The sequence below is a fragment of the Sarcophilus harrisii genome, chromosome 1 (genome assembly GCF_902635505.1).
Source record: "Sarcophilus harrisii chromosome 1, mSarHar1.11, whole genome shotgun sequence".
Classification (NCBI taxonomy): Eukaryota; Metazoa; Chordata; class Mammalia; order Dasyuromorphia; family Dasyuridae; genus Sarcophilus; species Sarcophilus harrisii.
This window is the reverse complement of record NC_045426.1, coordinates 419026763-419041071: the sequence shown is the minus strand read 5'-3', so window position 1 is coordinate 419041071 and position 14309 is coordinate 419026763. Positions and strand designations below refer to the sequence as shown.

The 14309-nt window shown below is 31.1% G+C and overlaps 1 protein-coding gene across 1 annotated transcript in view; it reads left to right on the top strand.

Moving 5' to 3' along the window:
* The window catches only part of CDH9 (cadherin 9), a 68580-nt gene that overhangs the window by 46755 nt on the left and 7516 nt on the right, over positions 1-14309 (top strand). Inside the window, exons 6-7 of the mRNA XM_031946144.1 lie at positions 7421-7557; positions 8615-8736. Of these exons, the coding sequence (XP_031802004.1) occupies positions 7421-7557; positions 8615-8736 (259 nt within the window). The remainder of the gene's footprint in view (positions 1-7420; positions 7558-8614; positions 8737-14309) is intronic.

The window sequence follows — 14309 nt, the reverse complement described above, 5'->3', positions numbered from 1 at the left end:
CTTATGGCAAGTATTACATTACATTCATATAGCACAACATATCCAGCCATTCCCCAATTGATGGCCATCCCTTCAATTTCAATTCTTTTCCCCTCAAATATGTAGATAGAGCTACTATCAATATTTTTATACATGGGTTTTTTTTTACTCTTTTTCATAATCTTTTTGGGATATCAGCCTAGAAGTTGTATTGCTGGATTTGGGAATAGTGCCAGAGTGTTCTCCAAAATCCTTCAAACAGTTCAAATTTCACCAAAAGCACAGTAGTGTCCTAATTTTGCTACTTCTTTCCCAATGATTATCAAAGTCAATATAATTGGTGTAAAGTGAGAACTCAGAATTATTTTAATTTGCATTTTTCTAATTAATAATTATTTAGAACATTTTTATATGTATTATAAATAGATTTAATTTCATCATCTGAAAATTGCCTGTACCTTTCTATTGACCATTTATCAACTGGGGAATGACTTATATTCATATACATTTGACTCAGTTCTCCATATTTTTAAAAAATGAGGCCTTTATCAAAAACAATGAATGTAAAAATTGCTTACCATCTTTCTACTTTCCTTCTAATCTTGGATGCAATGGTTTTGTTTGCACAAAAACATTTTAACAGTGTAATAAAAATGATCCATTTTACATTCTATAATAATTTCTCTCTTGTTAGTCATAATTCTTCCCTTCCCTACAGATCTGGAAGATAAACTATCCCTTGCTCTCTCAATTTGCTTTTTGTATCACCCTTCAAGTCTGAATCATGTACCCATTTTGACCTTATCTTGGTGTATGGTATGAAATGTCGCTCTATACCTAGTTTCTATCCTATTGTTTTTCAGTTTTCCCAGAATTTTTTTGCCAGATGATTTCTTATTCCAAAAGCTGGGAAAATTGTGTTTATAAAACAATATGTTTCTATAATCATTGCCTACTACGTCGTGGGTACTCTAGTCCCCTGAAATGAGTGTGGACTACAACATAAGCATTTGTACTCTTTCTGTTATTGTTTGCTTGCATTTTTCTTTTTCTTTTTTCTTTTTACCTTTTTTCTAAATCTGATTTTTCTTGTGCAAGAAGACAACTCTGTAGAGTTATAAAACTATAACTATAAATATGTATACATATATTGTAATTAAGTTTTGAGGGACAGGTGAATTCTCTGAGGGCCTCCACAGCTGTGAATCATAACATCTGAAGGAGTTGCAGGACAGCCTTTGCTGACACAGGTGTTGGGGACTGGTAATGAGAAGTAGCAGGAAGAGAAGAGAGGTTAGACAATGCAATTTGGTCTCAAATGCTAGCTATGTGATGTTGAGGGAAGTCATTTAATGTCATCTTGCCTCAGTTTCCTCATTTTTAAATGGCATCACCTACTAGAGTTGTGAAGACAAAATGACATAAAATTTTTAAATAGTTTGAAATCTTAAATCTCTGCATGAATGCTGGCTATTATTATAGGAAACTTTCTGTCAATCTTACTTTCCTCATTTGTAAAATAAGAATAGTACTATCTATATTATGTATAGCACTTAACTTACAAGATTGTTGTGAAGATAAGATGGCCTTTAGAAACATAAAAGAATTCTGAAAATGTCATTTATTATTATAAAAATAAGATTAATTTTTACTAAGAAAAAAACATAATTCTTCTTTCTTTTCAATACTTGGTCCAATCAATTCATCTTCTGATGTGCCTATCCAAGGTATTGATGGATTCTCATGTCCACTGCATGACATAAGGAAGAGGGTATTTTTGTCCTTATTTTTTCTACATACATTTTAAGACATATGTCTTTCAAATTATAATGAATTGCATTAAGAAAGGCCTCAATGTTTGGGATCAGAGGGGTTTTTGCAATTAGCACATTATCTACAAACACCCACATAAAAGATTCCATACTAAAGTAACTTTGTCATGATCTATTTAGAATTCCTCTTATCTTTAGTTAGAATTAGTATATAGCATATTACATTGATATCTTTATGATAGTTATTATTAAGGAGAAGGGGAATTGGGATAATTATATAGCATGAATAAGGATTAACAGATGGAAAGCCTGAGGGTTCCACTGATTCCCATAAAAGGCAAAAAGACCTAAGAAAACTACAGTAAGAGGTTGCATGGAATGTTTGTGTGTGTGTGTGTGGTTCACCTATGGGAAAAAAAAATATGGATAACTGTGCTTTTGGATAAGAAGAAATGGATTCATTACAGTTTTTATCAATAAAGCAGTGACCAAATGGGTGAAAACATAGTTCAATTGGAATATATTTACTTATCATGTAACAAAATAGTAATAATGGCATTTATCTAATGCATTTAGGTTTGCAATGTGCTATACATATATCATCTCACTAACCTAATCAATATAAAAGCTTTTTTAAGCACTCACTATGCTTGGTTCTCTGTGCTAAGTTTTAGGAACACAAAGAATGGTTAAAATGGTCCCTATCTTCCAAGAGCTGAAATCACTGGGAGAGGATATACATGTGAATAGCAACTTGTATACAAAATATCTAGAAAGTAAATAGGAGAAGGTGAAGATACTAGCAACTGGGAGACCAAGAAGAATATTGTATAGATGGTGGAATTTGTTGAGATTTTAGCTAAAATAAAGAAAGTAAGAGAAGATGATAGAGAGCTTTTCAAACATAAGGATAACATTACAGAGGCATAGAGATTGCAGGTAGAATGTCATGTGTGACAGACAAACAGTCCAGGTTAGCTCATTTTAGAATGTATAGATAATAATAAATATTAAATCATGCTTTATGCATCATTGACTGTAAGACCAAAATGCATATTTTAAGATATAGACAAACTATATAGATACTGCTATTCCAATCCTTATATTGTATGCATATTTTAATTTAAGAATGCTGAATATATACATATGTGGGCATATACTTATATGCATATATCCAGATATATAGTCATCTGATATCTCGATATAAATGAAGAAATTTAGGTATCTAGAGGTAGAGCATATGTGATTTCATTAATATAGGGGATACATGAACATTCATATGTATAAATATATGTATATATCCATGCAAATATGTATTAATGAAGTCAAGGAAAAGACCCAATTTCCTTCCATTGATTGTAAAATCAAAATGCATGTTTTAAGACATAGATACATTATATAGATACTGCTATCCCAATCCTTATATTGTATGCATATTTTAATTTAAGAATGCTGAATATATAAATATGTGTGCATATATCCAAAAATATAATCATTTGATATCTAGATATATATGAAGAATTTTAGGTATCTAGAAATAGACATATTTCTGTGCAAATATTTATTAATGAAGTCAAGACTCAGGTTCCTTAACTTTCTTGCCCATTGCTTATTCCATTATTCTTCATTTCTTATCACCAATGCAAAATTCCTAAATGTTGCTGAATAACCACATCTGTTTGTAAGAATGTATTCATTAATGTGCTCCTCAATTACTGTGTGATGCTGAGGTTCCACTGTGCTTTGTTGAGAATTTAAGTTCAAAGTCATACAATAATGATCTAAGGTAAAATTTGAATCTAAGTCTTCTAACTGCAGAGTCAGTGCTAATGTTTGTATTCTACATTAACTACTAGCATTTTGTTCATCATGTAAATGTGTAGGATAGAAGTGAAAAACTATATTTGGTGTATTACATACTCCTATATTGAATAGGAAGTGAATTGCTCTTAACCTAAGCAGCATCTTGTAACTATGAAGCATGTATTAGTACAAATCTAGTATTTCTAGTATTGTAAAAGGATTTCACTATTCCTAGGTATGCTTGTGTTTATTATAATCTGGCAATTATTTGCTTCAGATAAATGTGAATGCCATTTTTAACAAATGACAGTTTCACTGAACATCAAAAAACAAAATGATAATCAACATAAAGACTTTTGAATTCATTTAAATAAGTTATGTTGTTATTCAGTTGTTTAGTTGTCTGACTAATCCCATTTGGGATTTTCTTGGCAAAGATCCCAGAGTGGTTTCTCATTTCCTTTTCCAGCTCATTTCTTGGATGAGGAAACTGAGGCAAACAGGGCTAAATGACTTGGCCAGAGTCACAAAGCTGAGACTATATTTTAAGTCAGGGGCTCCAGGGTCAGCACTATATTTCACCTTCTTTAAGTGTGGATCACAACTACATGTGGGATCTTGTAACTGAATGCGGGGATCACAAAATGGTTATTTTATTATTAATAAATGTTTGATTTGTATATCTATTTTATATACCTATGTACCCAGTGTCACAAAAAAGGGTCAGGAATGGAAAAAGTTTGAGAAATACTGCTTTATACCACCTTTCTGCTCCATAAATAGGAATAAAACAGTAATAAAAACATCAGTTCTAGTACTCCTCATGTCATTCATTCTTTCTCTTAAAATTAATATAAATTCTTCTCTCTGTGTTGTTCTTTTCCTCTAAATTTGGTACAGTAGTAATAGTAGCAGTGGTAGCAGCAGTAGTAGTAGAAGCAGAAATAATAGTAGAAGTAGAAGTAGTAGTAGTAGACAGTAGTAGTAGCAATAATAGTAGTTGCAGTAGCAGTAGTTCTAGTAGAAATAGTTGTTGTAATAGTACTTATAGAAATAATGGTAGTAATGATTGTGGTGGTGGTGTAATAATAGCATTTTTATATCACTTTCTAGGTACCAATAACATAGTAAGCACATTACAAATATTTGATCCTCAAACTGGGAGGTTGATGCTAATTTTTACCCCAAGTTTACAGTTGAGGAAACTGAACCAAACAGAGGTTAAGTGATTTGTACTAGGTAGCAGGTGTTTGAGTTCATATTTGAGTCAGGTATTTCTAACTTATGTATTTCAAGTTTATTCTTCACACATACTCGTTTGAAAAGTCTTCATTTATGAAGACTGAATGAAATGAGAAACCACAAAAGTAAAATAAGAAGTTCAGGGGAATGGGAAAAGAAGAGAGAGAATATTATATCATAATCAATGATATAAGGTAGAATATTCTGTGTATTAATATTGATGTTTGTCATACAAAGTGTGCCCTTATTATTTAGAGAACAATGCCTTGTAAGAAGTAATTTAATGTAGATTATTTTCCCTCATCCCCTCTATGGAATATGTTTTCTCTGCCATCAATTAATTTTCCCAGTACAGATTTGTATTATAACACTAAGCACTAGAACTCCCTTTTCCATATGCCACAAGTATGTGAGTTGAACTCTAAATAATATAAAGTTTTTTTTATTTGCCAATTTACTCCTGTTCATTGGTTCATAAAAGCATATGATTTATTATTACTTTAGAAGATATTTCTTCTTGTTTCCTTTTGGAAATAGTCTTTGTTATTTATTTTTTCAGGAATATCACAATCCTTACAAAATGTCAGTATATAATCCTTTGGTTCAAAAAAATGATAAGAAAATAAAGAAAAAGAAATCTTCATGATTTCTTTAGGATGAATGAGTCAATTTCAAATTCCATTGTTTTATATTATCAGTCTTCATATTACCTATTCAACTTCATCTTTCACTTACTGCCATAAATCTTTTTTTTCCCTTGCCACTACCTCTCTTAACAGATTTTGAATATTAATTTTATCTAAAATTTCCCTAATCTTCTGCTCCAAAAATTCAACCCATCCTTGATTTTAAGGATGCCCTTAAAAGACGGCTACAGAATGTGACTCTCAACACACACATACACGCTCTAGGCTACTTAATTTACATGATGCTAGAGCAACAGTTTATCTCACATGAAGGAATATCATAAGCAGCAATTGCTGCTGTATATAATGTTATGGCAAGGGTTTGAGGGATAAGTTGTAATTCCCCTGCCGAATAGAACCCAACTCATGCCCTTTATTAGTTAACTGAAAGGCTAAAAATAAGATCCTTCATGCCATAGATAGATACATATATGTTCTTATATACATATATATGTATATACACATACATGTATTGTTTTATATTAATATATGTAAATAGAAAAATGAGAAGTGTTTGGTTTTAGAATTATGTAGTCATTATTCAAAGGGAATAAGCCAGTGCTAAAACTGACAGCAATATCCAGCTACAGTATATAAGAAAATAGTAGGTAAAAAGCTGTAATTTTCAAACTCACTATAATGCTTGACAGATGTTGTGTCCTTAACTACTATAGATATAAAGTCAGTAGGCCAGCAAGAACTATATCAGAAAGTAATTGGATACTGCCTAGTCTCTTGGGCAATATGCAATGGTAAATTTTCTGATATGTTATAAGAGCAAATAGCATGTAGACTAGTTGCCCCCTTGGCTAATTCAATTCTTAGTTTAGCATAAAGACCAATTCTGGCAAGCTGCTTTATACTCTGCTTCTATATCAGCTATAGAATATTGATTATTTCATCAATAAAGGACTCAACAAAAGTTGACAAAAGAAATTAAAATATTGTGCAATAAACCATTGAGAAGCTAGCTAATAAAGGATTTAAGCTTTTGGGGAACTGAGGGATTTCTACTTGTAGATCACTGGCAGCTATTCAGACAGTTAGATTATAAGATAATATTTTCTATAGTGTGTTTCCTGACATATTTGTTAAAACCAATGAATGCAGAATCAGAACTTTCTGGTGCTCCATAATATACTCTGCAAAAGGAGTGACTGCAAAGATTTAAAGCAACAGCAATAATAAGAAGAATAGAACATTAAAAATAGAGAATTTTGCTTTCATAGAAGTCTTTGATGTTATTGTAATTAACTACAAATCACCTGGTACAGACAGGTGACAGCACTGTGAATAAAGCATTGATTCTGAAGTGAGGAAGAACTGATTTCAAATTTTGCTTCACACTAGTTGCATGACCAGGCCAGTGAATTAATTTTGTTTGCTTTAGTTTCTTCAATTCTTAAAAAAAAATAGCTGGAAGAGGAAATTGCAAGTCACTCTAATATCTTTCCTGAGAAAATCCTAAACGAGATTATGAAGAGTTGGACACAACTTAACAACAGAGATCACTTAGTTATGATTCCAATTCCACTCAAAACAGAAACCTGCATCAATTAATTTGTAATCTATTAGGATAGAGACATGGGCCCCTTAAAAATGTTAAACTATTATTTGTTAATAATTCAATTAAATAACTAATTATGAAGCATTTCCAACATTCTGCTAAAGTTAACCTAGAATAAATAAAGTGCAGCTAGGTCAACTTTAGCAGAATGTTAGAGGTGCTTCATAATTAATTGTTACAAAACAGCAAAGCTAGAAAACACCAAGTATGTAGATTCATTCCAAAATGTCAATACCAATGTTAAGAGAGTCTTGGAGTCACAATCCATAAATCATCCAGATGTATTTTATCAAATTATCTGTTTCTTCAAACAGCAATAATACAGCTTACAATTGTGAAATATATTGACATGTGCCTCTGTTTCCTGATAGATATTCAGTGGATCGACACACTGATATGGACAGAATATTTAATATCCACTCTGCAAATGGATCAATCTTCACACTGAAATCCCTTGATCGAGAATCATTTCCCTGGCACAACATTACCATTACTGCAACTGAAATTAGTAAGTTGGAGATTGATCTATTCAAAGCTATTATTTTTCATTAGCACATATCCATACTTTACAAGAATCAATCTTATGAGGTTTTGTTTTCCTTTTTTATATTATAACATTTTACATAGCTTCTATTTTTACATGATATTCATTTATGAAAAACATTTTTATATCATTAATACTACATTTAGGGGCAGCTAGATTGAGAAATGAATAGAGCACCAGCCCTAGAGTCAGGATGACTTGAGCTCAAGTCTGACTTCAGAAATTTGACTTTCACTAGCTGTGTGACCCCAAATAATTCACATAATCTCAATTGCCTCACCAAAACCATAATAAATAAATAAATAAAATGATGCATTTATAGAAAGAATTATATTTTATTGATATGGTCATATATTCAGGAAGATTTAGGAGAATTGTTATAAAAATACACAGACAGAGAGACATACACAAACAAGGAGATAAAGGATATAGATATACAGAAAAACACTGAATGAAAAAAATATTCAGAAAATTAAAGAGAAAGAAATAGAAACAAAGAATTCAATCCTTCTTGGTGTCAAGAAGATCTAAGCTCAATTCCTGTATCTAATATATTCTATTATTAAAGCAAAGTCACTTAACTTCTGAGAGTACCAGGTAATTATCTAAGACTAGTTTCTCATCTGAATCAGTGAAGGGAGTTATTTTTACACTGGAAATTCCCTATACTAATAAAATAATAGATCAGTTCTTGGTCTCACGATAAATGCATTTATAATGTATTCATACCTCTACATGAACATGACATTTTAGGTCCTTTTGTGATCTAGAGGAAACAACATAAATAAAATCATTTATCATGCTAAGATAATTAGTTAATAGGATTAATATTATATTCTAATTTATAATAATTCTTTTTTTTATTTGGATCTTCTAAGTATACTGAAGTTCATAAGTAATCCAATCTAGAAAATGAAAAATCATAGAAGTTACTTGTTGCTAGGTTACAGATAGTACAAGTGACATCATAGTAATTTTGTAAATGAGACGGAAATTGCTTGTTATTTTTTTTTTATTCCAGATAACCCAAAGCAAAGTACTCACATTCCTGTCTTCATCAGAATTTTAGATATAAATGACCATGCGCCAGAGTTTGCCAAATATTATGAAACATTTGTTTGTGAAAATGCAAAACCTGGACAGGTAAACGCATGCTATATATAAAATTGTTGTCTGCATGCAGCCTATCTCTGTCATTATCTTTGTCTACCTTTTTCTCCTTTTTCCTCCTCCTTATCTTCTTTCTCCCTTCTTCTTCTTCTTTCTCCCTTCTTCTTCTTCTTTCTCCCTTCTTCTTCTTCTTTCTCCCTTCTTCTTCTTCTTCTTCTTCTTCTTCTTCTTCTTCTTCTTCTTCTTCTTCTTCTTCTTCTTCTTCTTCTTCTTCTTCTTCTTCTTCTTCTTCTTCTTCTTCTTCTTCTTCATCATTTTAGGAGGATTTCAATTTGATACTCTTGTCCCAAATTCCTTTCACATGCATCAGTATACTAAAATGTAAATGGTTTGTTCTTTTTCCCCTCTGTCACCTACCTATTTTATATAAACACTCACAGCTTACTCTGACTTCAGAGAAAGCTCTTTGTTGATAATGTTGTTGTAGATGCTTAGGAATATAAGAGAAGAAAAATACAATTTGCATTAATTTAGTTAGCTAACATATAATGAAGATGCTATAGATCCTAGACAATTTTGCATAGTCATTATTGTGCTGATATTGAGTGTCATCACATCACTGGAAGGAAATCCTTATGGAAGCCATTTGCAGTCCGTAAAGATGAACTTTATCTACAATAAAGAAAATTATGAGTAATGATTCTCTTATTGATTATTTTAGCTGCTTTTTTAGAAGCTCTGCCAGGAGAGCTTCTTTCGCCATTATTTTAATGGTCTGGCTAATATTGATCATGCAAGGAATTTGCATTAGAAATATATGACTCTAAGTAATAGTCATAAAAATTTTTACTTGAAAATTCATAAATTGAAAAGTAAAATGCATGCATAATAAATAATAGTTTTATATTCATAGGATATATTATCTTAAAGTAGATCTAAACAGCTCACAAATTTGTTAACTCTATTAACATTAAAATCATTTGTAAACATATAATAAAGGGAAATGTTTTGTTAAAAGACAGATTTATGACTCAGTGGCCCATATATAACCTATACACATGTACATATGTACACAGGCACATTGAAACTCTCCAATGCGCTCCTATATCTGTGTTAGACACATATTTTGATGTAAATTAAAGAATATAGATAGATAGATAGATAGTCCCTGTAAAGAGAAACCTCATGCCTTAAAGGTGAAGCTCTCTCACTTTTTCAAAAGTTTTTTCAGCTCTATTCAAAAGATATTTGCAAATTGACGAGAAAAACAAATTGAAAAAGATATAGGATGAATTCACATATAAATGTAGTTCAGTATAAATTTCAGTTACAGATTCCTTAGCAAGTATTTTAGGATGGTTACCATGACCTAATAGTTGAATAATTTTTTTAAAAATCCATTAATGAAACCTCTTATAGATAAGATGATGAGATTTTATGTTTTACTGAGAGACAGATAGCATCCAAGATCAGTTAAGGAATGGTAAGTCATGTTAGATTGCTTTTTGAGTGTAATGTTTTATTCTAGGAATGTGTTGCTAAGTCCCAGATGGTGGAATCTAGAACATTAAGTGGAAATTGCTAAAAAAAAAAAAAAAAAAGCTGGATATATATAACTTATTAAGCTTGATTTCTATTTTATGTAAGAGAAAATTTCTTATCAATTATAGCAAACTATACTCAAAATGATTACCTTTGGTGTTAGTGGTTTCCTTCTAACTGAAATCTTCAAATACAGGATAAATGATGTTTACTTTTCAGATAAATTGTAGAAAGGATTCTTGCTAAGTCATTGGTAAGTCCTTATAGTATTTTAAGTATCTTCCAACTTTGAGCCTCTATGATTCTGTGATTTCTTAGGTAGATTTGCCTGCCATTGAATTTAGCAATTAAGAAATGTCTAAGATAGAAAAGTTTTAGTTGAATGATAAAGATGGAAGCCAAACTATAAACAGTTAAGAAGAGAGAAAGCAGAAGCATCTATTTTGCAGATATCTCACTCCACATCCTATCTACAACTCTGCTTGGTTTCATCTCTGTAGAACAAGGTGCCCCTAGCTGTGTAATTACTTCCCACACAGTCTAGTTATTTAGAGAATTTAGCCACAACAAAGATGAGAGGTATAGGATAATAACTAGCAAATATAGATAAATCAAGTGAGGATTTTTTTTAAAGATGGGGAAAACATGGACATGTTTTTAGACAGCAGGGAAGCAGCCAGTAAATTTGGAGAGTTTGAAGATAAGTAGAAAAGAGTAGGATAATAGATAGTGGTATCTATTGGAGAAGACAAAGTATAATAGAATGACTTGTACAAATAGAAGCATTTCCCTTGACAAGGACAAAGGACATCTCTTCTTCATGTGTTATAAGGGTAAATATAAAGATAGTAGCAAAAAGTATTTGGTAAAATTGAGGTGAAGAAGAGTTGAAAAGTGGGAGTTGTCTTTGAATGATTTATCTCAATTTTTTCATTAAAACATGAAGCAAGTCTCTTACATGAAATAGTGAGTAGTGTAGGAACTATGAAAGGTTGGAATAAAAATAAAAAGCTTTAGAAAATCTGCTCTGGTAAATGGGATGGTGAGTCAATTATTTGTCTCTTTTCAGTGAGATTTTACAACATAAATTTTTAGTGAATCTAGTGGTACAATGTCATAATTTTTTCCAATTTTTCTTCTTTAGTACTTATCAAAGAGGTAAAGGTAAATTTAGTGTAAAAAGACAACAAACACATTAAACTAATTTACTCTAATATAAGGTAAACCAATTTATTCTGAGATCTGTCAATCATGTTAGAATGGCTGTTTAATTTTCCAAGAGTGTTGTCAGTCAATAAATTGATGAATATTTATTAAGCATGTACTAAATTCCAGGCAATGTGCAAAGCTCTAGGGATATACTTTTTAAGAAGAAAGTCCCTTTACAAACTCAAAATCTAAGGGAGGAGACAACATTTTAAAATTATGTACAAATAAGGCTACAATAAGGCATAATTATTAGGGAAGGCACTACAATTAAGAGAAATTGGATAAAGACTTTCTTTAAAGGTAAAACTTTAGTTGGGGGTTGAAAGAAGCTATGGAAATAAAAGAATAAATGAAGAGTTAAAATATTCCAAGTATGGAAGCTAACAAGTGAAAATATCTAGCGTTTGGAGATGCAGTTTTGTGTGGGAAAAAATACAAAGGCCAAGGTTACTGAATAAAAGAAAAAGTATGAGGAATATGTAAAGTGTAAGAAGACTGGAAAGGTAGAAAGGAGGAAGGACACATTGTGAAGGACAATAAATGCCAGAGGACTTTATATTTGACACGTTAAAAGAAAGATGTTGTGAAGCCATATATCACTGAGCTGATTTCTGTCCTGACAAAATGAATTTTTTAAAATAATCTGCTGAAATATATTGTGATAGTGATATTTCCAGAAGTCAAATTTTATTGCCTATGAACAACTTGTCCTATTCAAAGGCTATGTTCCCAAGTGATTTTAAGTATTTTTGTGATATGTTTTCTCCCCTGACACACTCCTTACCATAAATATGCATGGAGCATACTCTGGCTGTATATATGTATGCCTAGCACACCCAGAAACAATAGGCACATCTACTCTCCCCATCAATGACTGACTTACTTACAATGGCATCATATGGCATAGTACATCTTTTTGATATTGCCTTCTCTCTCTCCAGCCATCATCACCTAATTTTCCTTTCATCTTACCCCACCCAAATTTCAAATCAAGCAAAGTTTTTTTGTTTGTTTTTTTTTTTTTTACCACTGGTAAGTCTTATTGTTTTTGACAAAGCAAAGGAATTTTGAATGTGCACCATGTCATTTTGAATTAATATTCAGTAACTACTTTTTCACATTAGAGTTCAGGGCAGCTGAGTCAGACAAACTTTATACTGAGAAGTGAATTAATATAATCAGACCTCTTGCCAAATGTACTATTCTTCTCAACTTTACTTCTGAATTAATTAAAAGTATTGTGATACATTAAAAGTCAAATTCTCTAACTGATATGTCAGAAAGCTGCAATTATAACTGAGATATAACAGGATCTCAGGATGTAGAGAGCACACTACCTGATTAATTTTAAAATCCACTGATATTTAAAATCAAGCTCAAATGTGTCACTTAAAATCTCAGTCACCATGGAAAAGTAATGAATCATTTAGAACTCTACATTGTTCCATATAATTTCCAAGTTGTCTCTTTCCAAAATTAGAATGTTCAAGAATTTAATGTGCCTAAATCAGATATGGAATTAACAGGAATTCACTTATGTAACTATTCTGAATCTCTATTTCCTCATCTATAAAATATTAGCATTGTACTGTTTTCTCTGGGGTCGTCCTTACTCTAAAAATCTAAGAACCTATGCAAATGAATGTAAATCATTACACAAAAGTCAAATTATGGCCTATTTTGTCTTGTATTGTTAGTAATAATAGAAATAGTATCATTAATGATGATGATTATGATGACTGACTCCTAATGGCTTAAATGATTGAAAAATACTTTACCTGCCTGCCCTGACTTCCTTCAGGTTTCTATGAAAATCCTACTTTCTGAAAAAAAAAAACAACAGCAATAACAAAAAACACCCTTTCCTGACCCTTCTTAATTTTGGTTCCTTCCCTCTAATATTATCTTCAACTTCTCTTGTCTATATTATATCAGTACATAATTGTTTTCTTCCCTATTGGGGAGAGCAGGAACTTTTTTTTTTTTCATTTCTATGGAACCACAGCACTTGCCACAGTGTCCAGCTCATGGTTTGTGGTTAATTAAATGACTATTGAGATAATCTATACAGGGTTTCGTAAAAGTCTTAGTGTAGTTTTAAATGTAAAACTATATTGACTTTTGACTTTAACTTGCACTAAGAATTTTGGGACATTTTGTATAATATCATTTGATTCTTAAATATTTTGAGGAATGGTCTGCATATACAATAGTTATAAATGTATTTTATTTTAATAAAGAATTTAAATTGCATTAATAATATTAAAATTTTATCAAAATCATATGCATATTGACATCTTTTATTAGTTATTCTATTTTATGTCTGTCTTCTATTTTGAATCAACAACTGCATTTGTTACAAAGCTTCATAATGTTTTCTTATGTTTTCTATTTATTGGATAAGCATTTTTCCCAGAGGTCTGAAAAATGTGAAAGAAGTATAGGGTTATAAAATGTTTGATTATTTGTTAATTAAAAAGAAATCCTGAGTTTCTTTGCACCATAAATATATAAAAAGTGCTGCCTTATTTGCTAATGAAATGTTCATTGATGTCATTATTGGTAATGTCATTATGATATCTATCATGGAATGTAAAGGGTAGGGATAAAAAAGATAACTTTACAAAAGCATTAACCACGCATTTCCACTCTACTGAACTTCTAATCACTTTATACTGAAAAACTAAAGAAAAATGTGACTGGACAGAAAGTTAAAACAAATATGAGAACTATTCAATTGACTTTTTGAATAACTAATGCAGTTTTACGTATTCTAGTTAAGTGCCATAAGCATTAGGGAATCATTATATGCTGCCATGATTTCAGAATGTAATAATTCTAAATGCCTGTCATAT